Source organism: Bombina bombina, chromosome 3 (genome assembly GCF_027579735.1).
Source record: "Bombina bombina isolate aBomBom1 chromosome 3, aBomBom1.pri, whole genome shotgun sequence".
In the NCBI taxonomy this organism is placed as follows: domain Eukaryota; kingdom Metazoa; phylum Chordata; class Amphibia; order Anura; family Bombinatoridae; genus Bombina; species Bombina bombina.
Genome location: NC_069501.1, coordinates 231,100,064 through 231,127,565, shown reverse-complemented (window position 1 = coordinate 231,127,565; position 27,502 = coordinate 231,100,064). Strand labels below are relative to the sequence as shown.

Sequence of the window (27,502 nt, the reverse complement as noted above, 5' to 3'; positions counted from 1 at the left end):
AAATGGGCGCAGAAGATTTTTAATTTTAATTTTTTAGATATTTGTATGCTTGATATATTTCTGTAGCATTTTAGTATGTGCCCCACTATATATAGTAACATCACTCTTTATAAGGCTGCTATGTTCAACTGAGTCTATAAAATAGGATAATGTTAGATTCATAATATCAGTTCTAGTTCATATGTGTCTCTGTTACTGAAATAATTCTAGTAACAAAGTTAACATACCTAAATATATTTCTTACAGAAGATTCCATTTCAAGCTTCAGATAACACAAAGAACATATTTATTACATATTTACTTCTAAACATAATACATTATTTATATTTCTGTTCTAGAAAATAACATTGGTAATTAAGACCAACTGCATTGAATATCTTTACTGGTAACAACCTAAGTTTAATACCTGGCTTATTCATTTTAGTTTGAAATGACTACTTTTTAGCAGTTTTCTTGCATTGGTTTGTATTTATTCTAAGCACATGTTTATTGTTTGTCTTTGTACTAGATGCATAATAGTGTGTCATTGCTTTATGTATTGAATCTGTTTTCCTGCATAGAGAGTGTTAAATACAGAAAGGTATATACTGTAGGTTATGATTAGCCTCAATTCTTCTTGCATTAAGAGTATTAATTACAGTAAGGTGTTTATCAGCCTTTATTATTTCTTGCAGTGAAGGGGCTGAAAAAAAAATTAATAATCTTTTTATGTCACAACAGTACAAAGACTTGTATTTTAAAATGTAAAGAGTGCTCCACTAACATAAACCCCACCCAAACTCTAATCTAAGAAAAAAATGTTGCTGGGCTGTCCATTAGTGTGTTGTGGACACTTGATAGCCAACACCCTGTATTAGCCACAAGAAAAAAACAACAACTAGATGTACATGAAGTAGCAGCCTAAATCAATACTTTGTCAATATATGTAGCTTTCATTTCATCAGTCTTCATCAGCAAGGTAATGCTACACGTCACTTTTATGTTGTTTAAGAAAGTTTGTTAAGAATTATTAGATAATTAAAAGTAGATCTCTATGTTTTTAAAATATTTTCTTAATGGAAAAAAAATTTAATATAAAAACTATGGAACTTGGTACAGATAAATACAACCAAAAAAACCAAAAAAATGTTTTAGTTATTCAAGTAATGATATCAATTTAAAAAGGATACAACTTGATTTTCGGATACATTGCGACTGCCAAATATATTAACATGTTTTGCTGTTCATACTACTCTTTTAATCTTGCAATCTCCCTTTATAATATTTACATAGATTAACTTAAATTCAAAATATTAATACTTTATTATATAAAAGTATACATGGAAACATTTAAAACTCAAGAGATGGCATGCTAACTTGGGACAAAGTAAATAACTCTCCAGAATATGTCTGGCTCTTCTATAGTGGTGAGTAAATAGCTGATCCCAAAACCCAGAGATTTGACAAGAGATTGAAGAAATTTTAAGTTTCTCTGGCAATGGCAAGTGGTATTTATTTAGCCCATTCATTTTAAAATAAAATAAATAGTAACACTTCATGAAATAATCTAAATAAAATGTTGATGGTATTGTAGGTGCGCAAGCAGAAAAATATACCTTCCAAGACCTTCCAAGAAAAGGGATAGCACAATCTGCCCTAATAGCCTTTTCTAATTACTAGATGGTCCTTTGTAAATTATGGAGTTAAAATATCAAATGCTCCTGTTGAAATTATTTGCATTTCTCACATTTTGAAGGCTCTAGAATTACTCATTCTTTAATATTAGATATATTAAAACTTGCACAACCCTGAAGAAATAATGTAATATATAGTTGAAAATAAGAATCTAGTTTTTTTTCTGTTAAGACATTAAAGTTAATCCATCTTTAATATTGTCTTAAATGAATAAATTAACATTTAATTTGAAATATTTTTCCTTTTACCATAAAATAGGTATATCCAGTTGCCTTAAGTGTGATACGTGGAAACTTATAATTTTCTATACTTCTATTTTAAGAAAAGAAAAAGCTATACAATTGATACAACAACTCATAACACTTACACCAAGTCCAATTTTGATTGTGTTTATAGAAGAGTAATTTACTTAAATAATTGTGTAAATATTAATAATTAAAATATTGAATGTTTTGAGTGATTTGATTGAGTTAATCATTTTTTAAAAAAAATTCACAGTTAAAACTTTTAATTTTTTGTTTGCAAATTGGTAGGTTTACAGAAAAAATAATAATTTAATGTTTGAAAGATGAAACCAAGCAGCATATATTAAGAAGAGAAAAAAATGATAAAATGTGACTTCTTAATTTTGTGGACCCCTTAACAGTTTCATAATCAAGTAGGATTAAAATATAGAGAAAATAAAACATATCGTAAGACTGAGGGACAGATTTTACTATAGATGTATAATTCTATACATAAACAAAATGGTGATTAAGTTTGTCTTTCACTTCTTAAATGAACAGACATGTATAATTAGTCTAGTGTTGGGGAAACTTTAACACACTAGTGTTCCTTAATACATCATCCACTTCTAAAGTGTGTGACAACTCCTTACTTTAGTAGAAAACTAGCTATAAATATAAAGTACTATTTATCAGGAATCCAGATACTTGTCAAATACATCTGGCTCATATAATCATTACAAAACAATCAATTTTTTAATTATTAATATTTACACAATTATTTAAGTAAATTACTCTTCTATAAACACAATCAAAATTGGACTTGGTGTAAGTGTTATGAGTTGTTGTATCAATTGTATAGCTTTTTCTTTTCTTAAAATAGAAGTATAGAAAATTATAAGTTTCCACGTATCACACTTAAGGCAACTGGATATACCTATTTTATGGTAAAAGGAAAAATATTTCAAATTAAATGTTAATTTATTCATTTAAGACAATATTAAAGATGGATTAACTTTAATGTCTTAACAGAAAAAAAACTAGATTCTTATTTTCAACTATATATTACATTATTTCTTCAGGGTTGTGCAAGTTTTAATATATCTAATATTAAAGAATGAGTAATTCTAGAGCCTTCAAAATGTGAGAAATGCAAATAATTTCAACAGGAGCATTTGATATTTTAACTCCATAATTTACAAAGGACCATCTAGTAATTAGCAAAAGCTATTAGGGCAGATTGTGCTATCCCTTTTCTTGGAAGGTCTTGGAAGGTATATTTTTCTGATTGCGCACCTACAATACCATCAACATTTTATTTAGATTATTTCATGAAGTGTTACCATTTATTTTATTTTAAAATGAATGGGATAAATAAATACCACTTGCCATTGCCAGCGAAACTTAAAATTTCTTCAAACTCTTGTCAAATCTCTGGGTTTTGGGATCAGCTATTTACTCACCACTATAGAAGAGCCAAACATATTCTGGAAAGTTCTTTACCTTGTCCCAAGTTAGCATGCCATCTCTTGAGTTTTAAATGTTTCCATGTATACTTTTATATAATAAAGTATTAATATTTTGAATTTAAGTTAATCTATGTAAATATTATAAAGGGAGATTGCAAGATTAAAAGAGTAGTATGAACAGCAAAACATGTTAATATATTTGGCAGTCGCAATGTATACGAAAATCAAGTTGTATCCTTTTTAAATTGATATCATTACTTGAATAACTAAAACATTTTTTTGGTTTTTTTGGTTGTATTTATCTGTACCAAGTTCCATAGTTTTTATATTAAATTTTTTTTCCATTAAGAAAATATTTTAAAAACATAGAGATCTACTTTTAATTATCTAATAATTCTTAACAAACTTTCTTAAACAACATAAAAGTGACGTGTAGCATTACCTTGATGATGAAGATTGATGAAATGAAAGCTACATATATTGGCAAAGTATTGATTTAGACTGCTACTTCATGTACATCTAGTTGTTGTTTTTTCTTGTGGCTAATACAGGGTGTTGGCTATCAAGTGTCCACAACACACTAATGGACAGCCCAGCAACATTTTTTTCTTAGATTAGAGTTTGGGTGGGGTTTATGTTAGTGGAGCACTCTTTACATTTTAAAATACAAGTCTTTGTACTGTTGTGACATAAAAAGATGATTTTTTATTTATTTTTTAGCCCCTTCACTGCAAGAAATAATAAAGGCTGATAAACACCTTACTGTATTTAACACTCTCAATGCAAGAAGAATTGAGGCTGATCATAACCTATATACCTTACTGTATTTAACACTCTCTATGCAAGAAAACAGATTCAATACATAAAGCAATGACACACTATTATGCATCCAGTACAAAGACAAACAATAAACATGTGCTTAGAATAAATACAAACAAATGTAAGAAAACTGCTAAAAAGTAGTCATTTCAAACTAAAATGAATAAGCCAGGTATTAAACTTAGGTTGTTACCAGTAAAGATATTCAATGCAGTTGGTCTTAATTACCAATGTTATTTTCTAGAACAGAAATATAAATAATGTATTATGTTTAGAAGTAAATATGTAATAAATATGTTCTTTGTGTTATCTGAAGCTTGAAATGGAATCTTCTGTAAGAAATATATTTAGGTATGTTAACTTTGTTACTAGAATTATTTCAGTAACAGAGACACATATGAACTAGAACTGATATTATGAATCTAACATTATCCTATTTTATAGACTCAGTTGAACATAGCAGCCTTATAAAGAGTGATGTTACTATATATAGTGGGGCACATACTAAAATGCTACAGAAATATATCAAGCATACAAATATCTAAAAAATTAAAATTAAAAATCTTCTGCGCCCATTTGATTTATTACAAAATAAACAAAATATGAATCTTGTTTAAAATATATAAAATTATATAGAGTAAATGTATGCATTATAACATGCATGTTGTGTGTGCCTGCATATAGCATGCCAAATGATAAATGAGACCTCTATAAAAGTACGGCTAAATACATTTAGCTATTTATTATTATTATACATTTGCTAATCTAAAGTTAAATATTATATATCCCATATACTTTAATAGACGATTTACTGTTAACTCATGTCATCTTATTTCATTATTATGCATATTTAATTATTTTTATTATCTTAAATCACAAACATACATTTATTGAGTAATGGTGTTATCATATAACTTTACCACATATCCTTTTGGCTACTAATATGGGGAGAGGCATGGGCACCTCCCCATATTAAAATGTGACATCATTTTCTGTGTACGTCAAGTCTGTGTGTTTATATATATCTTTTTATACCTACTGTTGATTTCACATAATGTTAGAATAAACATATTATTTTAAACAGATAGGTAAATAGATATATATAGATAGAGTCTTATTTAAATCTATAAGTCAACTGTACATTAATGTTGTGGTATGGGTGTTTGTTGGTAGTTTGTGTTTAAATGCATTTGTACACAAGGTAAAGAGTGAACTGTGTTTTCGTGTGCTTTTATATTTGCGATTGATATGTAAATTTAAAATGATGTATGTAAGTGTATTGTTCAGATATAATTTATATATAAGTATTTAAATGGGATGGTACTTAAGTTAATGTATGACCCAATTGTGCAAGTTTATGACAGTTTTAACTGTATTTGTAAGTACTTATGTTGATACAAGTCTCTATGTATTTTTAATATATTATATACATATTTATGTCCATACATTTATTTCAGTGACATACTTAATATACTTAAAATCCCTAGTTTTATTTGTAGCAGTTGTAAATTTGTGTGTAACTGTATGTAAATAAAATTGGAAGGAAATCTAACGTATGTTGCTCTGTGTATAGCTATATGTATATATATATTCATTACCAATACTATACGTACATCTACTTATGTGAATCGTATGATTTGCACTCAATCTTATAATTTGTTAATAAATGTGTTTGCAACTCTGAAGTTTAAACAAGTCTGTCTTTTTGAAAACTTAACAAACATAACAAATCCTAGATAACTCAAATAATTTGGGGGAAACGCCTATGCAGATTTTAACTAAGTAAGTTGTTTATATTTTCCCTTATACGTTAGGTAAAATGTCCTACACTTTTAACATACAGAGTCCTAATCTATTGTTTTAACCATGAATGGTGGCTCCTGAGCAGGATTATTATTATAGTTTGTATAGTATTGCAGAATTCTGTAGAGCTGGGGTTAAGTCTAGTTGTAATTAAGAGAGTTTACTGGTTGCTAGCATGGGGTGGTCAGCTTTCGCTGCCTGGTAACTTTGTTCATGTGCAGCTTCTTAAGACTTTTGCTTCTTAACTAGATGTTGCAGGGTCACAAAGGTCCAAAGCTGCATCCCCAGCTTCATAAAACAGCCCATACTGTTTACATCTACTATTTATGTGGTTGATGAATGGGAAATAGGGAGTGGACGTGTTTTGAGAGAGAAGATAGCCAAAATGTGTTTTCTGGAAATAAATTGATAATCCTCTCCTTCTTAATTAGAGAGCTTAAGGGCTGATAGGTGAGTCTTCACTACACCACAAGCTTCACTACTTTAAATGTGGCTTCTTGCAATCCGAGCTGATGTTAGGAAATATTATGCAACTAGGAAAGCACTCCCCTTCACAAATGAATGTGTGTGAGTTAGACAGTTACTAAGGCACATGGTCCCAAAACAATATCCAGGGAAAGTGCATGGAGGTTAAAAGCAAAATATATACCCACAAAAAAAGAGAGAGAGAGAAAAGAAATAAGTGGATCTTGCCCTACACTACCCTTGCACAGTAAATTCACTCATTGTTATAGCAAATAACAGTTACACCAGCATCTTCAGATCCTAGAGATTGCATTGAATTGCTATAAAACTGGGATCCCTGTGGAAAAATATAAATATGCTCATATACACCATACCTAATATAAATATGCAGTTTGTCCTTAGTAAACAAGATTAAAATAGACTCATCTGATATAGCCAACAAGTGCATTAAGTGATATATTATTAGTACGAGAGGTTAAAAATCACTAGCTATATTAAGTGGTCACAATGAAAAGACATTGCTGTTGTAAACTGTGTAAACTGATGGTAGCATTAGATATAAATATGCAGTTTGTCCTTAGTAAACAAGATTAAAATAGACTCATCTGATATAGCCAACCAGTGCATTAAGTGATATGTTATTAGTATGAGAGGTTAAAAATCACTAGCTATATTAAGTGGTCATAATGAAAAGGCATTGCTGTTGTAAACTGTGTAAACTGATGTTAACATTAGTTTCATTAATATAAGTTAAGCTTAATTACTTAGTGTAACACTTTACAATAAAAAGTATAAAAGAGGTTGTTGGTGCACATATTGTCATCTAAGCAGGGTTGGTAAAAGGAGAGGTTTTTAAAAAAAAAAGGTAGAAATTTTTTTCTATAAGAGATGTATTTATTTTTTATTCAGCTAAGATAACATTACTTAGTTTAAAAGTTTAGAATTAATTATTATAAAAGACAGTTTAGAGTAAATATCATAACTTATATTCTCACACCAAAAGATCCAAAGATCAGGGACAGCGCTTTTTAAGTTTCACACCCACAACCACCCCACCCCCACCGTTTTACTTAACACAGCAATATGTATAGATGAAATGATCTTGTTGTTACAGAAATGTGGGGCAGAGGTAGTAAATGCAGTTTATAAAATATTGTTTTTGTGCGTTTGTATTTGTTTTTAATTTCTTCATCAGCTGAGTACAGATATGTGAGTTTAAAATAAAATAATATGGTGAGTTAATCCTTTTATTAAGATGTTTGCATTATGCTTATTTGTATTTGTGATGTATAAATGTTTATTTTTATTTTGTGGGTATAAAGTTAATTTAAAAAGCTAATTGAGAATTTTCTTTATAATAGGCTGAGTTCATCATTTTATTTAGATGTTTGTATTATGCTTATTTGTATTTGTGCTGTATAAATGTTTATTTTTGCTGTGTGGTTATAAGGGAGATAAAAGTGAAAAGCTGTTGTAAACTGTGTAAACTATATTAATAGTTTTATTAATATAAGTTAAGTTTAATTACTTAATGTAACACTTTACAATAAAAAGTATAAAAGAGGTTGTTGGTACACATATTGTCATCTAAGCAGGGTTGGTAAAAGGAGAGGTTTTTAAAAAAAGATAGAAAAAAAATATTTCTATAAGAGATGTTTTTTTTTATTCAGCTAAGATAACATTACTTAGTTTAAAAGTTTAGAATTAATTATTATAAAAGACAGTTTAGAGTAAATATCATAACTTATATACTCACACCAAAAGCTCCAAAGATCAGGGACAGCGCTTTTTAAGTTTCACACCCACAACTACCCCACCCCCACCATTTTACTTAACACAGCAATATGTATAGATGAAATCATTTTATTAAGAAGTTTGCATTATGCTTATTTGTATTTGTGATGTATAAATGTTTATTTTTGCTTTGTGGTTATAAGGGTGATAAAGTCCTATGTGTGTTTTTTTAAAAAAATAAGTGAGAGTTTGTTTTTGTATAGATAAAATGTTTACAAAAATGATGTATGTTAGTGTTTTAAAAAAATAATAATATGTAAACTCAATGACATCTGAAAGTAATATGATGATATTTGCTGACAAACATATGTGATGAGAAAAAAAAGTATTATGATGATATTTGCTGACAAGATATGTGATGAGAAAAAAGTAATATGATGATATTTTTGTGAATATTAGGTGGAAAACAAACTGTGTGTGTTTTAAAAAGATAAGTGAGAGTTTGTTTTTTGTATAGATAAATATCTTTACTCTACAAAATTGCTGTATGTCAGTTTTTTTTAAGAACTTGTGAACTCAATGACATCTGAAAGTAATATGATGATATCTGCTGACAAGATATGTGATGAGAAAAAAGTAATATGATGATGTTTTTGTGAATATTAGGTGAAAAACAAACTGTGTGTGTTTTAAAAAGATAAGTGAGTTTGTTTTTTGTATAGATAAATATCTTTACTCTACAAAATTGCTGTATGTCAGTTTTTTTTAAGAACTTGTGAACTCAATGACATCTGAAAGTAATATGATGATATTTGCTGACAAAGATATGTGATGAAAAAATATTAGTCATTTAACAAATGACGTATTAGATATGTCAGCATTTTAATAACATAAGTGTCAGAGCATATAAAGAAGTCTGTGCATTCAGTTCATACAATGTGCTGGCATGAAGACAGAAAAGATAATATGTACAATACTGAATTAAATTATTTCATTCACAGAAATCTTATAAGAAATGTTAACAAACTTTGTATTTTTTATTTTTTTTTAATCCCCTAATAAAAGAAAATATCAAAACAATTGAATTTTATACTCTTATACCTCCTCCTTTAAATCCTATTACATTTTATATCTTTTTTTTTTCATAGCAAGTCCTGACATGCCTTATTAAACCTATTGAACATTATAGAGGATATATATATTAAGATTTTTATATCTCCCTTTTAATAGAATACAATATCAAAGTATACTTTATACCTTTTTTAAATTAAATAAACTTTATAGTCTTTTATAAAGCTCCTAATCAACCATATCAAAATAAGCTTAATAACCTCTTATAACCTTTTAATCCAAATCCTAATAAAAAAACAATTTAATATCAATTTTATATCAAATACGTATTAAAAACACTTTTTTAATATCAATTTTATATCAAATTCGTATCAAAATCCCCTTTTTATATCAATTTTATATCAAATTGATATCAAAAAGGGGCGTAAAGTGGGAGTGGAAAGGGGCGGGTTTAGGGGAGGAGAAAGGGGCGTGTCCACCTGTCAAAAAAGTTTGACATAACCTCCATACTATTACTACTCCCACTGCAAGTGGGAAATAAGACCCTCCCCCTTCTTTTGCATATGAAAAGACCCTTTACACAAACAGGAGCAAGCTGGAGTAGGTATACATCAGTACTCACATAAAACTTTGGGGCTTGGTTAGGAGTCTGAAAATCTGAGCAATGTTATTTAAAAATAAGCAAAACTAAACATTTTTTTTTTTTTTAAAAACTTAATGGGCTATATAAATAGATCATCTACAAAACATTTATGCAAAGAAAAAATGAGTGTATAATGTCCCTTTAAGGAAGGGAAACTAGAAACAAGGAAGAGTATCATATAAAGCAACAACCATTTTGTAAATATGATTACTAATATATGCAGTAACTTAACTGGACACAATATTTTAAATGTAACCAACAAATCATCAACATGTACCTTTAATGCCTGTATACAAATATCAATTTTAAGCCTGTGTGGATCTAGTAATAACTATACCACAGTTTTTGTGTTTTTTGAGCAAAGAATATTCAAACCCGCACAGATCTCTATCATCTATCAGTCTATCTATCTATCTATCTATCTATCTATCTATCTATCCATATAAAGAATATATAAAAACAATAAGAAGATATCATTTTAGAAACTGTGGCTCCTGGGAGATATGTGTTTGTGTTTTATAGCTTTTAGACTATGGGATTTACCAGAGGCGTAACTAGAAACCACAGGGCCCAGGTGCAAGAATCTAAAGAAGGGCCCCCCTACCCCCCCCCCCAAAAAAAAAAAGTGAATTTGGTACATATCATTTTTTATTTTTTTATACACACACATACATACATATATAAATACACACACAGTCACACACATAAACACCAATGGGTAAAACAGAAATGTCACTCACATGATATCAGTGCAGGCAGTGGCAGGTCAACGTTTTTTAAGCTGGGCCCCCACCCTTAGGGGCCCAGTCGCAATTGCGACCCCTGCACCCCCTGAGTTTATCATGATAAAAAAAATGACTGGACACCCTCACATCTTGTTTAAATGGTCTTATTCAACGTAGTTCATATTATATTTGTGTTAGTGGTAGTTGTTTTGTTTTTTTCTCAAGTGACTTGTGCTTTAACAGTTATTTTTGTTCAATATCTTACTTTGAAATGCATCAATGCTCAAATGTCATGTTAAAGGGACACTAAACCCAAATTGTTTCATGATTCAGATACAGCAGGCTATTTTATGCAACTTTCTAATTTACTCTGATTATCAATTTTTCTTTGTTCTCTTGATATCTTTATTTGAAAAAGCAGGAATGTAGTAAGCTTAAGAGCCGACCCATTTTTGGTTCAGCACCTGGGTAGTGCTTGCTGATTCCTGGTAACCTAACCTTACATTCCTGCTTTTTCAAATAAAGATAGCAATAGAACTAAGAAAAAATTATAATAGTAGAAAATTAGAAAGTTGCTTAAAACTGCATGCTCTATCTGAATCATGAAAGAAAAAAAATTGAGTTTAGTGTCCCTTTAAATAGTTAATTTCCTTAGTGTTTCTGGAAATCTAATCAGAAGGCTTTACTGTACCTGTCAGTGAGGAAACAGACCAATACTCCGCCTGCATCTCCTTGGCAACCTTTAAGGCATCTTTTTCCATGAGAGCATATTGAGATGGTGACTGCATGGAAGAAAGCAGGAAATCACATCATAGGCATTATTAGTTATGCTGCATAGCAAATTCAGTCAACCAAAGGTAACACTGGGTCTCACTAGCATACAAGCAATCAAATAAAGACTGTGAAAAGCAGAAACAAAATCACTATTATCTGATTATTAGGGATGTGCAATTGATGTTTACTAATGAACATTTATCTATTTTTGTACAGTGTTTTCCACGTAACTTGAACGTTTTTGACAGTATAAAATTGTGTTGCTGTCGGCCTGAACAAACTATGACCCATGGTCCACACCCAGCCTGTAAGATGTTTCATAATGTAATTAATCATGTGCATTTGTACCACTTCTTGTATATAGTGTTACATTACATTATTCATAGTAACTACTTCCCTTATAAATGTTTAACTAAAAAAGTGATTACAATTTCATTTTATTTTGTGGCGTTACCTTTAACATAAGTGTGTGCATAAATTAGTGACTGTCCCTTTATGTAAAAAACATAGGCCTAGATTTAGAGTTTGGCGTTAGCCGTGAAAACCAGCGTTAGAGGCTCCTAACGCTGGTTTTAGGCTACCGCCGGTATTTGGAGTCAGTGATTAAAGGGTCTAACTCTCACTTTTCAGCCGCGACTTTTCCATACCGCAGATCCCCTTACGTCAATTCCGTATCCTATCTTTTCAATGGGATCTTCCTAACGCCGGTATTTAGAGTCGTTTCTGAAGTGAGCGTTAGAGCTCTAACGACAAAACTCCAGCCGCCGAAAAAAAGCAGGAGTTAAGAGCTTTCTGGGCTAACGCCGGTTCATAAAGCTCTTAACTACTGTACTCTAAAGTACACTAACACCCATAAACTACCTATGTACCCCTAAACTGAGGTCCCCCCACATCGCCGCCACTCGATTAAATTTTTTTAACCCCTAATCTGCCGACCGCCACCTACGTTATACTTATGTACCCCTAATCTGCTGCCCCTAACACCGCCGACCCCTGTATTATATTTATTAACCCCTAACCTGCCCCCCACAACGTCGCCGCCAGCTACCTACAATAATTAACCCCTAATCTGCCGACCGCAAAGCGCCGCCACCTACGTTATCCTTATGTACCCCTAATCTGCTGCCCCTAACACCGCCGACCCCTATATTATATTTATTAACCCCTAACCTGCCCCCCACAACGTCGCCGACACCTGCCTACACTTATTAACCCCTAATCTGCCGAGCGGACCTGAGCGTTACTATAATAAAGTTATTAACCCCTAATCCGCCTCACTAACCCTATCATAAATAGTATTAACCCCTAATCTGCCCTCCCTAACATCACCGACACCTAACTTCAATTATTAACCCCTAATCTGACGACCGGAGCTCACCGCTACTATAATAAATGGATTAACCCCTAAAGCTAAGTCTAACCCTAACACTAACACCCCCCTAACTTAAATATAATTTACATCTAACGAAATTAATTAGCTCTTATTAAATAAATTATTCCGATTTAAAGCTAAATACTTACCTGTAAAAAAAATCCTAATATAGCTACAATATAAATTATAATTACATTGTAGCTATTTTAGGATTAATATTTATTTTACAGGCAACTTGGTAATTATTTTAACCAGGTACAATAGCTATTAAATAGTTAAGAACTATTTAATAGTTACCTAGTTAAAATAATAACAAAATTACCTGTAAAATAAGTCCTAACCTAAGTTATAATTAAACCTAACACTACCCTATCAATAAATTAATTAAATAAAATACCTACAATTACCTACAATAAACCTAACACTACACTATCAATAAATAAATTAAATACAATTTCTACAAATAACTACAATTACATAAACTAACTAAAGTACAAAAAATAAAAAAGAACTAAGTTACAAAAAATAAAAAAATATTTACAAACATAAGAAAAATATTACAACAATTTTAAACTAATTACACCTAATCTAAGCCCCCTAATAAAATAACAAAGACCCCCAAAATAAAAAAATGCCCTACCCTATTCTAAATTAATAAATTTAAAAGCTCTTTTACCTTACCAGCCCTGAACAGGGCCCTTTGCGGGGCATGCCCCAAGAAAATCAGCTCTTTTGCCTGTAAAAAAAAACATACAATACCCCCCCCCAACATTACAACCCACCACCCACATACCCCTAATCTAACCCAAACCCCCCTTAAATAAACCTAACACTAAGCCCCTGAAGATCTTCCTACCTTGTCTTCACCTCACCGGGTATCACCGATCGGTCCTGGCTCCGATATCTTCATCCAACCCAAGCGGGGGCTAGACATCCACTGAAGAAGTCCAGAAGAGGGTCCAAAGTCTTCCTCCTATCCGGCAAGAAGAGGACATCCGGACCGGCAAACATCTTCATCCAAGCGGCATCTTCGATCTTCTTCCATCTGGTGCGGAGCGGGTCCATGTTGAAGCAGCCGACGCGGATCCATCCTCTTCTTCCGGCGTCTCCCGACGAATGACGGTTCCTTTAAGGGACGTCATCCAAGATGGCGTCCCTCGAATTCCGATTGGCTGATAGGATTATATCAGCCAATCGGAATTAAGGTAGGAATATTCTGATTGGCTGATGGAATCAGCCAATCAGAATCAAGTTCAATCCGATTGGCTGATCCAATCAGCCAATCAGATTGAGCTCGCATTCTATTGGCTGTTCCGATCAGCCAATAGAATGCGAGCTCAATCTGATTGGCTGATTGGATCAGCCAATCGGATTGAACTTGATTCTGATTGGCTGATTCCATCAGCCAATCAGAATATTCCTACCTTAATTCCGATTGGCTGATAGAATCCTATCAGCCAATCGGAATTCGAGGGACGCCATCTTGGATGACGTCCCTTAAAGGAACCGTCATTCGTCGGGAGACGCCGGAAGAAGAGGATGGATCCGCGTCGGCTGCTTCAACATGGACCCGCTCCGCACCAGATGGAAGAAGATCGAAGATGCCGCTTGGATGAAGATGTTTGCCGGTCCGGATGTCCTCTTCTTGCCGGATAGGAGGAAGACTTTGGACCCTCTTCTGGACTTCTTCAGTGGATGTCTAGCCCCCGCTTGGGTTGGATGAAGATATCGGAGCCAGGACCGATCGGTGATACCCGGTGAGGTGAAGACAAGGTAGGAAGATCTTCAGGGGCTTAGTGTTAGGTTTATTTAAGGGGGGTTTGGGTTAGATTAGGGGTATGTGGGTGGTGGGTTGTAATGTTGGGGGGGGGGTATTGTATGTTTTTTTTTACAGGCAAAAGAGCTGATTTTCTTGGGGCATGCCCCGCAAAGAGCCCTGTTCAGGGCTGGTAAGGTAAAAGAGCTTTTAAATTTATTAATTTAGAATAGGGTAGGGCATTTTTTTATTTTGGGGGTCTTTGTTATTTTATTAGGGGGCTTAGAGTAGGTGTAATTAGTTTAAAATTGTTGTAATATTTTTCTTATGTTTGTAAATATTTTTTTATTTTTTGTAACTTAGTTCTTTTTTATTTTTTGTACTTTAGTTAGTTTATGTAATTGTAGTTATTTGTAGAAATTGTATTTAATTTATTTATTGATAGTGTAGTGTTAGGTTTTATTGTAGGTAATTGTAGGTATTTTATTTAATTAATTTATTGATAGGGTAGTGTTAGGTTTAATTATAACTTAGGTTAGGACTTATTTTACAGGTAATTTTGTTATTATTTTAACTAGGTAACTATTAAATAGTTATTAACTATTTAATAGCTATTGTACCTAGTTAAAATAATTACCAAGTTGCCTGTAAAATAAATATTAATCCTAAAATAGCTACAATGTAATTATAATTTATATTGTAGCTATATTAGGATTTTTTTTACAGGTAAGTATTTAGCTTTAAATAGGAATAATTTATTTAATAAGAGTTAATTAATTTCGTTAGATGTAAATTATATTTAAGTTAGGGGGGTGTTAGTGTTAGGGTTAGACTTAGCTTTAGGGGTTAATCCATTTATTATAGTAGCGGTGAGCTCCGGTCGTCAGATTAGGGGTTAATAATTGAAGTTAGGTGTCGGCGATGTTAGGGAGGGCAGATTAGGGGTTAATACTGTTTATGATAGGGTTAGTGAGGCGGATTAGGGGTTAATAACTTTATTATAGTAGCGCTCAGGTCCGCTCGGCAGATTAGGGGTTAATAAGTGTAGGCAGGTGTCGGCGACGTTGAGGGGGGCAGATTAGGGGTTAATAAATATAATATAGGGGTCGGCGGTGTTAGGGGCAGCAGATTAGGGGTACATAAGGATAACGTAGGTGGCGGCGCTTTGCGGTCGGCAGATTAGGGGTTAATTATTGTAAGTAGCTGGCGGCGACGTTGTGGGGGGCAGGTTAGGGGTTAATATATATAATATAGGGGTCGGCAGTGTTAGGGGCAGCAGATTAGGGGTACATAGGTATAATGTAGGTAGCGGCGGTTTACGGAGCGGAAGATTAGGGGTTAATAATATAATGCAGGGGTCAGCGATAGCGGGGGCGGCAGATTAGGGGTTAATAAGTGTAAGGGTAGGGGTGTTTAGACTCGGGGTACATGTTAGAGTGTTAGGTGCAGACGTAGGAAGTGTTTCCCCATAGGAAACAATGGGGCTGCTTTAGGAGCTGAACGCTGCTTTTTTGCAGGTGTTAGGTTTTTTTTCAGCTCAAACAGCCCCATTGTTTCCTATGGGAGAATCGTGCACGAGCACGTTTTTGAGGCTGGCCGCGTCCGTAAGCAACTCTGGTATCGAGAGTTGCATTTGCGGTAAAAATGCTCTACGCTCCTTTTTTGGAGCCTAACGCAGCATTGTTTTGAACTCTCGATACCAGAGTTAATTTTATGGTGCGGCCAGAAAAAAGCCCGCGTAGCGTTAACAGCCCATCTACCGCCAAACTCCAAATCTAGGCCATAGGGTGCCACTGTGCATTAAACATATGTAGTTAGTTCCTAATTACATATCACATTATTATTGGGGAGACTTTCAGACATATGAGTGTGATTGCAAGGAGATGCTTGCTGCTACTACTAGGTGGTAACTCACCAGAGAACGAGCTACTGAGCTGTTGTTCTTACTTTGTAGAGCGCTTCTCTTTCTGTAGGTGTCTAAGTGCCACACATAAGTATATAAGGGACGTAAAATACTTTGAGGTTGTCATATAAAATGTTTACTTAAGTGTAGTTTTTTGGAATATACTTTAATTATTTATTTTACTCCCTTCTTCTGTAATTTAACTAAAAGTTTGAGTTTCTCAATTCAGGATAAATTAATATTGCAAAATACACAAGTCTAACCCTGCTACAATTATTCTGCATTTGTACTCAGCAGGGGGCATTACAACAATGCAAACTTTGTTAATAAAAGGACAGTGGACAGTCGAGCAGTGCAAGGGTTCCTTAATATAAGATATTCAGTGCACTGACAGTAAATATGATGCATGCACTTAATCTATAATTTATCAAGATGCAAACAGGCAAGTTCTCAAGGAGAGAACTTGTCTGACTACAATTTACATTTGTGTAACAACATTGAATGGTGAAATTATATATTACACAACAACTCTCTTGTGCAATCCCACCCCATGCTCTTGCTCCACCAATTGTGCAAGTGCAGGGCCTGTCAATCACCCGAATAAGCGAGTTTATCTCCGGCCACATCTGAGGTGCTGAAGACAAGCAAATTCGCTAATGCAAGCCTACACTGCAAAGCTCTTAGAAGCTGCAAATACAGCGCAATCAATTTTCTTTATAGAGGCACATAGTTTCTGTAGAGCTAGAATGATTCTTACAGATGTACACATTGTACAGAGGGAAGCCAAAGTGTAATCAATTAAAGTAGATCAGCATTATGCTACTGTTAGCGTTACCACTTTAAGATTCCTAAGTATGCTATGTGTAAATTACAGACTTTTGAATACAGTAATACTATATTTTAATGTGTTTTGTTCTCTGTTTTCTACAAACAATAACCAAATGTATTCATAAATTAACAATTTACTGTTAAGAAAGTTTCCCAAAAAACATTTGCCAAATCTACTACTAGAATTTTTCACTTACACTGAGATCTTTCTTGGAACCAACTAGGAAAAGCAAAACATTTGAGGGGTCATTTTCCTTTAATGCATCCTGCAACCACTGCCTGTGTCAAAAAAAATTATTCATATCTGTTTAGAACCAATTCAAGACTAAACAAACTGCTGCCAATTATGAGCTGATGTTTTACTGGTTTTCACATCTTTTATAAACAATTAAAACTATAATTATTTCCTCTGTGAGTAGATAAAGATTTAGTACAGCACTATATAATGTGGGCTAGCTATGACTTTGTTTTCCCTTAAAGGGACACTCAAGTCAAAATTAAACTTCATGATTCAGATACAGCATGCCATTTTAAACAACTTTCAAATTTACTTCTATTAACAAAATGTGCACAGTCTTTTTATATTTAAACTTTTTAAGTCACCAGCTCCTACTGAGCATGTGCAAGAGTTCACAGCATATACGTATATGCATTTGTGATTGGCTGATGGCTGTCACATGGTACAGGGGGAGTGGAAATATACATAACTTTGCAATTTATTTTAAAAAAATCTACTACTCATTTGAAGTTCAGACTAAATGCTATTGCATTGTCTTCTTATCATGCATTTGTTGATTATGCAAATATACTGTATTGACTGGTCCTTTAAGCACAGACAAATATGTTTGTGTCTTCCACATTTATTTGACAACTTGTAAAATATAGAAGAAATGTTGATAGTAAATTAAAGGGATCGTCTAGTCAAAATTAAACTTTTTTTCATGATTCAGATAGGGCATGCAATTTTAAACAACTTTGCAATTTACTTTTATCATCATTTGCTTTGTTCTCTTGATATTCTTTGTTGAAAGCTAAACTTAGGTAGGCTCATATGCTAATTTCTAAGCCCTTGAAGGCCGCCTCTGCATTTTGACAGTTTGTCACAGCTAGACAGTGCTAGTTTATTTTTATATAAATACCATTGTGATGACGCCCATTGAGATACTTATGATTTAGCACTAAGTGGCTAAAATGCAAGTCTATCAAAAGAACTGAAATAAGGGGGCAGTCTACAGAGGCTTAGATACAAGGCAATCACAGTGGTAAAAAGTGTATTATTATAACTGTATTGGTTATGCAAAGCTAGGGCATGGGTAATAAATGGATTATCTATATTTTTAAACAATAAAAAATCCCTTTAAACTCATTTGTTTTTATGCAAAGTATGTGTCAGCAGTAAAGGGCTGAATTGTGCAAGGTCTGCATAAACATTTAGGGCCAGATTATGAGTAGAGTGCAAATTTGCGCTTTTGCAAGCATAATATTTGCACTCCACTCGTAATACCAACGCACGCAAGTGTGCGCTGATATTAGAAGTGGCCCACAATAGGAATGCGACCTCACGTGAGGGAGATAAATAAATGAGCTCCTCCTGGTTAGGGAGATATATAAAGGAGCTCCATCTTTGGTCAGGGAGATAAATAAATGAGCTCCTTCTCTGTCAGGGAGATAAATAAATGAGCTCCTTCTCTGTCAGGGAGATAAATTAGCTCCTCCTGGTCAGGGGGATATATAAATGAGCACCTTCTCCGATCAGGGAGAGATATAAATGAGCTTTTTCTCTGGTCAGGGAGATATACAAATAAGCTCCTTCTCGGGTCAGGGAGATATATAAATGACCTCCTCTGGTCAGGGAGATAAATAAATGAGTTCCTTCTATGGTCAGGGAGATATATAGTCAGGTAGTTATATAAATTAGCTCCTTCTCTGGTCAAGGGTGATATATACCGTATCCCACAAAAGTGAGTACACCCCTCACATTTTTGTAAATATTTTATTATATCTTTTCATGTGACAACACTGAAGAAATTACACTTTGCTACAATGTAAAGTAGTGAGTGTACAGCCTAAATAACAGTGTAAATTTGCTGTCCCCACAAAATAACTCAACACACAGCCATTAATGTGTAACCGTTGGCAACAAAAGTGAGTACACCCCTAAGTGGAAATGTCAATATTTTTTGTGGCCACCATTATTTTCCAGCACTGCCTTAACCCTCTTAGGCATGGAGTTTACCAGAGCTTCACAGGTTGCCACTGGAGTCCTCTTGCACTCCTCCATGATGACATCACAGAGCTGGTGGATGTTAGAGACCTTGCACTCCCCTACATTTCGTTTAAGGATGCCCCACAGATGCTCAATAGGGTTTAGGTCTAGAGACATGCTTGGCCGTCTTGGAGGTGTGTTTGGGGTTGTTATCATGTTGGAATACTGCCCTGTGCCCAGTCTCCGAAGGGAGGGAAGGGAGGGGATCATGCTCTGCTTCAGTATGTCACAGTACATGTTGGCCTTCATGGTTCCCTCAATGAACTGTAGCTCTCCAGTGCCGGCAGCACTCATGCAGGTCCAGACCATGACACTTCCACCACCATGCTTGACTGTAGGCAAGACACACTTGTCTTTGTACTCCTCACCTGGTTGCCGCCACACACGCTTGACACCATCTGAACCATCTTGTCTTCATCAAACTGTTTGCAGGCTTTCTTGTGCATCATCTTTAGAAGAGGCTTCCTTCTGGGACGACAGCCATGCAGACCAATGTGATGCAGTGTGCGGCGTATGGTCTGAGCACTGACAGACTGACCCCCCACCCTTTCAACCTTTGCAGTAATGCTGGTAGCACTCATACGTCTATTTCCCAAAGACAACCTCTGGATATGACGTTGAGCAAGTGCACTCAACTCCTTTGGTCAACCATGGCGAGGCCTGTTCTGAGTGGAACCTGTCCTGTGAAACCGCCGTATGGTCTTGCCCACCATGCTGCAAATCAGTTTCAGGGTCTTGGCAATCTTCTTATAGCCTATGCCATCTTTATGTAGAGCAACAATTCTTTTTTTCAGATCCTCAGAGAGTTCTTTGCCATGAGGTGCCATGTTGAACGTCCAGTGACCAGTATGAGAGAGTGTGAGAGAGCAATAACACCAAATTTAACACACCTGCTCCCCATTCACACCTGAGACCTTGTAACACTTACGAGTCACATGACACCGGGGAGGGAAATTGGCAAATTGGGCCCAATTTGGACATTTCAACTTAGGGGTGTACTCACTTTTAATGCCAACGGTTTAGACATTAATGGCTGTGTGTTGAGTTATTTTGAGGGGACAGCAAATTTACACTGTTATACAGGCTGTACACTCACTACTTTACATTGGAACAAAGTGTCATTTCTTCAGTGTTATCACATGAAAAGATTTAATAAAATATTTACAAAAATGCGAGGGGTGTACTCACTTTTGTGGGATACTGTAAATGAGCTCCTTCTGGTCAGGGTGATATATAAATGAGCTCCTTCTATGGTCAGGGAGCTATATAAATGAGCTCCTCTGGTCAGGGAGATATATAAATGAGCTCCTCTGGTCAGGGAGATATATAAATGAGCTCCTTTTATGATCAGGGAGATAAATAAATAATCTCCTTCTATGGTCAGGGAGATATATAAATGAGCTCCTCCTGGTCAGGGAAATATATAAATGAGCTCCTTCTATGGTCAGGGAGATATATAAATGAGCTCCTCCTGGTCAGGGAGATATATAAATGAGCTCCTCCTGGTCAGGGAGATATATATATGAGCTCCTTCTATGGTCAGGGAGATATATAAATGAGCTACTCCTGGTCAGGGAGATATATAAATGAGCTCCTTCTATGGTCAGGGAGATATATAAATGAGCTCCTCCTGGTCAGGGAGATATATATATGAGCTCCTTCTATGGTCAGGGAGATATATATATGAGCTCCTTCTATGGTCAGGGAGATATATATATGAGCTCCTTCTATGGTCAGGGAGATATATATATGAGCTCCTTCTATGGTCAGGGAGATATATATATGAGCTCCTTCTATGGTCAGGGAGATATATATATGAGCTCCTTCTATGGTCAGGGAGATATATATATGAGCTCCTTCTATGGTCAGGGAGATATATAAATGAGCTCCTTCTATGGTCAGGGAGATATATAAATGAGCTCCTCCTGGTCAGGGAGATATATATATGAGCTCCTTCTATGGTCATGGAGATATATAAATGAGCTCCTTCTATGGTCAGGGAGATATATAAATGAGCTCCTTCTATGGTCAGGGAGATATATATATGAGCTCCTTCTATGGTCAGGGAGATATATATATGAGCTCCTTCTATGGTCAGGGAGATATATAAATTAGCTCCATAATTGCAGCATCCATGAGGTAGGTGCATGAAATCTAGTTAAGAGTTTAAGGTCCCTTTAAAATGATTTAACGTTAACATAAACAATAAACATTTTATACAATAAACTCTGGATAACACTGACACCAGTCTAAGAGCTGGTGAACGCATCGCTTACTTTGTGTGTTCCAGAGAGGAAATGTCTGTCAGGTCGAAGGCAATCACTATGGCTGTTAGAAAAGAAAGAGCAGTTGTCACATTGAGAAAACCGACAAAACACACACAGCAATTTGTAACAGAAAAACGTTTTTTTGTAACAGGCATGGTTATGATTGACAGGTCAGACAGTTAAAGGGATATGAAACCCATAAATGTTCTATAGTTACTCAGACAGAGAATACTATTTCAAAAAAGTTTCCAATTTACTTCTGTTATCAAATTTGCTTTGTTCCCATGATATTCTGCCTTGAAGAGATACCTAGGTAGGCACCTGGAGCACTACTTGGCAGGAAATGGTGCTGCCATCTAGTGCTCTTGCAAATGAATAACATTCTTGCAACATTGCTGCCAATATAGTGCTCCAGGAATGGGCCGGCATCTAAGCATACGGCATTGCTTTTCAACAAAAGATATCAAGAGAACGAAGAAAAAAGTGATCATAGAAGTAAATTAGAAAGTTGTTTAAAATTGCATGTTCTATCTGAATCATGAAAGGAACATTTTTGGTTTCATATCCCTTTAACATTAGTGTAAACACAAGTGAGGCATTTGTAATATAAGGTTTGTTCATATATAAAATAATACATTTGTCTTTTTATTAATGGTATTTCTAAAATGTAAACACAAATGCTGTTAGTGAAAATAGAAAACTCTATATGGCCCTTGCCATGAAAAGTCTGGGCTACATAATAATGGGGCAAGTGAAAGCACAAAAATAGATTCCATTCTCTATCTACCTTTTATGTTATAGAGTAATTACAGCATTAAAAATACAAGGCACGAGTGTAGTAATATGTCTAAATCCTCCTAATTTCATCATTTACTGTAAGAAATGCCTGCTTATTACAAACCCAGTCAGTATTGCTAATCCGACAAGGCCTTTACATACCTTGTGCACCTCTGTAATATGTAGAAGCTATGCACTTAAATCGTTCCTGCCCTGCTGTGTCCCATCTAAAATACAGGAAATATACAGAACATTACTAACAATACAGGCAGTAGTACGCCATAGAATGATTCATTTTACAAACAGAATTCATTAACTGTAATGCTCCCAACAAAACAAGAGTGCTTACACCAACAATAAACTGAAACAAATGTGATACAGCAGTACCCAAACATTCTAGGAATATAATTCCGTAAAGCTCTCTGGGCTTGTGAGATTCTATAAGTAATCTCTCAAGTACTATAAACCACACGTTATAATTCTATAAAGGCAGTTTTTACCTTGTGAACAGCGTGTTTTGCAAAGGGGTGTTCCCTGCTTTTAAGTATGTGAACGAGGTGCATACATAACAAAGAAACTCACAATAAATCATAATTCATATAAAACAACATAAATAAATGACTTACTGAAATAAAATTATGCAGTAAAAATTGCATTGTTTAAGGCAATTGTTCAGTACAATACACTGAAAGCAGAGTAATCTGATCAGTATTAACTGCAGGATTTCATTTTTTAACTGTGCTCCCTGCTAACTCTGCTCTCTCCAGAAAAGAATCCCTTTCTAGGGAGCTCCATTTCTTTTTATAGGAGACATCTCACTACTTGCAAGGACAAACCCTTTTTTATAGAATTTCATGAGAGCTGCCCCTGTATCAGCGTGGAAAACCACGTCTAGCCCTGCAGGTTTTAGAATCAGGCCCTTAAAGTGAAGGTAAACTTTGATGAATGAAAGCCCGGTTTTTAAAAATACTATTAAAAACAGGGGCACTTTCATTCATCAAAGTTTAGAAAGCAGCCGTTTTGTTTAAAAACTTACCTTTGTTCTTTTCACAGCCAGAGCGGTTTCCCCCACCCGGAGATCCTCTCTTCACACATCAGCAATGACTAATCCGGCTTCCTCCAAACACGGCTTTCTCCACAGGGAAATCATTGCCTGAGGCCATGCTGTGATTGGAGGAAGCCGGATTAGTCATTGCTGACGTGTGAAGAGAGGATCTCCGGGCGGGAGAAGCTGCTCCAACTGTGGAGAGGAGAGAGGTAAGTTTTTAAACAAAACGGCTGCTTTCTAAACTTTGATGAATGAAAGTGCCCCTGTTTTAATAGTATTTTTAAAAACCGGGCTTTCATTTATCAAAGTTCACCTTCACTTTAAGTCTTCACTGACACAATACACAGCACTGTCAGCTCTCTGAACTTAAATACTGGTGCAAGTGCCCTCACAGCATATGTGTGTATGCCACTGAAAAACAGTAATAATATTTACCAGAAGCAATTTTGGTAAAGAAAGTTTATTGCAAAAATGCTTCTATTTAAAATTGAAAAGCACACAAAGTTTCCATTTCAGCCTTTAATTTTACCTTGGTTATTTATTTAATCTGACATATTTGTTATTGGTTAATTTCGTAAAGGATCAATAATGTATGTTATGATTATACTACCTCCTTCCATGCTTGTATTTTATTTTGTAAATAAAAGTTGCTCTTTCCTTTACTTTCCCTCAAGTATCTTGTTCATTTGCCCACAAATACAACACAACCACTGATAAAAGTGGCAACTGTCATAAGCCCTTTCAATACTTATCGTGCCTGTTTTTCCTGTCATTTTCATTTAAAAATTTTAATTTTAAAGTTATTTTGTATGCAGATTTTTTACAATCTAGTGTTCAATTGTATATATATATATATACTTATATAAAGTGATTTTAATGTCCTTTTAACATTTTATTAGTTTAGGTACATTTATATTTACTATTGTAATTATGTAATTACATGGTGCCATTTTCTGCCCCCTTGCTCTACTGAATAACCCCTTGTAAGATGGAGGCATCAATATAAATCAGCTATATAAAATGTTCTGAATCTTTCTAAATGTGTAATGCTGCTTGAATTTTAGGGGGAACAAAATCACTTTATCATATTATTATTTCTTTCTACTTACAGTTGCAAACTGAATGGAACGCCCAGAATTTCAAACCGTTCCATCTCAAAGTCTACTCCAATTGTTGCTTTATAATTCTTATCAAAGGTATCTTTACAAAACCTTTATCAGAAAAAGAGAAACAAAAGAAACAAATTAAAAAAACAAAAAACAAATCTATACACCTGAATATACTCATCATACATAGCACAACACAAATCTAAACCACAATTTCCTCACCTATTTATCAAGCAAGTCTTGCCCACTGAAAGGTCCCCCACAACAATAATCTTGGAAATCTTAAATCTGCTGGATAAATACAAGAGAGTGGATAATAAAAATGTATTACAGTTGTTGTTTTTTTGTGACAATGAATATTCCTGGACTAAAAAAAAACTTGTTTGATGCTTGTCCACAAACAGAGCTGTGTGACTGTCCCTTTTTTGTCACAATATTCAAACTTCAAAATGAATACAAAAGCTTTAATTTAACTTTATTTTTTTTTATAAAATATTTAAATATATAGTTTTTTTACAATATACAATCCCTTTAAAAGGAGGGGGGAAAACAGTTTCATATGATGTTATATAATTCCAGAATCAGAGAGAATATAAACAGAAAAACAAGAGAAAAAGGAAAACATATATTGATTCTTAAATTATATTCCAATCCCATAAATCCTATTTTTTATAAATTATATTTTGTCTCTCCTTACAATTTCATTCTCTGACTTAAATCAGAAAAAAGGGACTGCAAAACAAAGCACACATTAATTACAGCTTTAAATGCTTTTAAACATCTAGTTAGTATGCAGGTCATGTGCAATAGTGACTGGTTCTGCTGCATATATAAAAATAGATTTACTATCCCTTTAATTCTGACCATTCCATGACTAAAATCACACGCGGTAAAGCCAAGGAAGAGAAAGTTAAATGGTAAAAAAAAAAAAAAAAGTTATAAATATGAAAAAGAGAAAAATAGGAAGAAAGAGATTAGTGAAAGAAAAGACAAAGCTGATGCATAATGCTAGTGTACCAGAGATAGTAAAGCTATATCCCCCAGTGAGTGTGTAAACAGGATCTGCTTATAGCTTACCCCACTGTTCCTGTGCGCTGCTGCTTGCACGCAGTGCTGACTTTGGAATGGAATGATTCCCTGGTATGGAGTGCCGCCTCTTTCTTAAAGCACTTAAATAAAACATGAGAGATGGTTACAAATTGCATGCGTTTACCTCAAACAAAGGGCTCCATTTATCAAGTTGCAAGAGCAGCTTCGGAGCCCCAGCAAACCTGAAATGCTAGTTAAATGGATATAAACCCAAAATTTTTCTTTTGTGTTTCAGATGGAGAATACTATTTTAAAGATCTTTCCAATTTACTTCTATTGTCTAATTTGTTTAATTCTCTTGGTGTCATTTGTTTAAAAAACTCCAATGCACATATATTAGCCAATAGCATGAGGCATATACTGCATGTGCAGCCATCAATCAGCAGTTCATAAACATACCTAGGTGTGCTTTTCAAAAAATGATTCTAAGATAACAAAATAAATTAGATAACAGAAATAGATTGGAAAGTTGTTTAAAATCGCACATTCTATTCAAATCATGAAAGAGGGTTTCTACTTATCCTCTCCACCACCTAAAGTGTCGCAGATTTCAATCGTCCTGATCAGATCCGCACGAGCAGGGGGCAATGTTAAATGTGTGCAGCGGATGCTGCCTGCTCGCCACAAGGGTGGGCAGACAAGTATCATGACTGCAAACCTCGTCCGCCCACCTTTTGATAAATAGAGCCCAAAGCCTCAGTATGCAGTTAGTGCCGTTATCAACAATTCATAGAACAAATGTATCTTCATTGCAGGTGGACAGGTTTGCATGTAGTGAATCTGTTCGCCTGCAATCGTTACTTGCGTGGCTGCACTACATGAAGACATTTAATATTGCACAAGAACCGCCCCCTGCTCATGTGCAACCAGTTGCGCAAGAGCAGTGCATGTCAATCATCCCGAAAGAGCGAGTGTTGGGGTGACTGATCTTGCCACCTCTGAGGTGGCAGAGAGGCAAATTAAGCAGTTTCCGCTTCTTAAAAGGAGGCACCATAGCTTCAAAAGCTGTGAATGCAGCTTCATAAATTCACCCCAAAGTGTGCCTTTAATTTTGATAAAGTAACAAAAAAAATTCTTATAGATTAATCTTATTCCTCACTTTCATGCAATGAAGGATACTGGTATTAATAAAACACCTTCAAAACATTAAAAAACAAACAAATAAAAAACAAAAAACAAAAAAAACCCCCTAATAAAACAGTTCACACAACTGACACAAGTTTTTCGACAGCATGTCAATATATTTCACAATGGTACCAGAATCTTTAAAAATTCTGCATGATTGGAGTTAATGTCCCTGAAAAATCATATTCCTAGAGCATTCCTTAAAGGGATACTAAACCCAGATTTTTTCTTTCATCATTCAGATAGAGCATGAAATTTTAAGCCACTTTTTAATTTACTCCTATTATCAAATTTTCGACGTTCTCTTGCTATTTTTATTTGAAAAAGAAGGCATCTAAGTTAAGGAGCCAGTCAATTTTTGGTTCAGTACACTGGACAGCACTTGTTTAATGGTGGCTGACATGTACCCACCAATCAGCAAGAACAACCCAGGTTGTGAACCAAAAATGGGCCAGCTTCTAAACTTACATTCTTGCTTTTCAAATAAAGATAGCAAGAGAATGAAGAAACATTGATAATAGGAGTAAATTGGAGGACTTCCGGTGGGGGCGGAGCCGTTAGACA

The 27,502-nt window shown here is 34.5% G+C and overlaps 1 protein-coding gene across 2 annotated transcripts in view; it reads right to left on the bottom strand.

Annotated features, from left to right (window-relative positions):
* Window positions 1–27,502, bottom strand: part of RAB34 (RAB34, member RAS oncogene family) — an 82,005-nt gene that overhangs the window by 21,652 nt on the left and 32,851 nt on the right. Inside the window, exons 3-9 of one of the 2 annotated variants that reach the window (XM_053706191.1) lie at window positions 25,802–25,893; window positions 24,947–25,015; window positions 24,728–24,829; window positions 22,733–22,797; window positions 21,803–21,854; window positions 17,458–17,539; window positions 11,319–11,409 (exon numbers count right to left, since the gene is read on the bottom strand). In XM_053706191.1, coding sequence (XP_053562166.1) covers window positions 11,319–11,409; window positions 17,458–17,539; window positions 21,803–21,854; window positions 22,733–22,797; window positions 24,728–24,829; window positions 24,947–25,015; window positions 25,802–25,893 — 553 coding nt within the window. The remainder of the gene's footprint in view (window positions 1–11,318; window positions 11,410–17,457; window positions 17,540–21,802; window positions 21,855–22,732; window positions 22,798–24,727; window positions 24,830–24,946; window positions 25,016–25,801; window positions 25,894–27,502) is intronic. The other variant, XM_053706192.1, reaches the window with a different exon arrangement.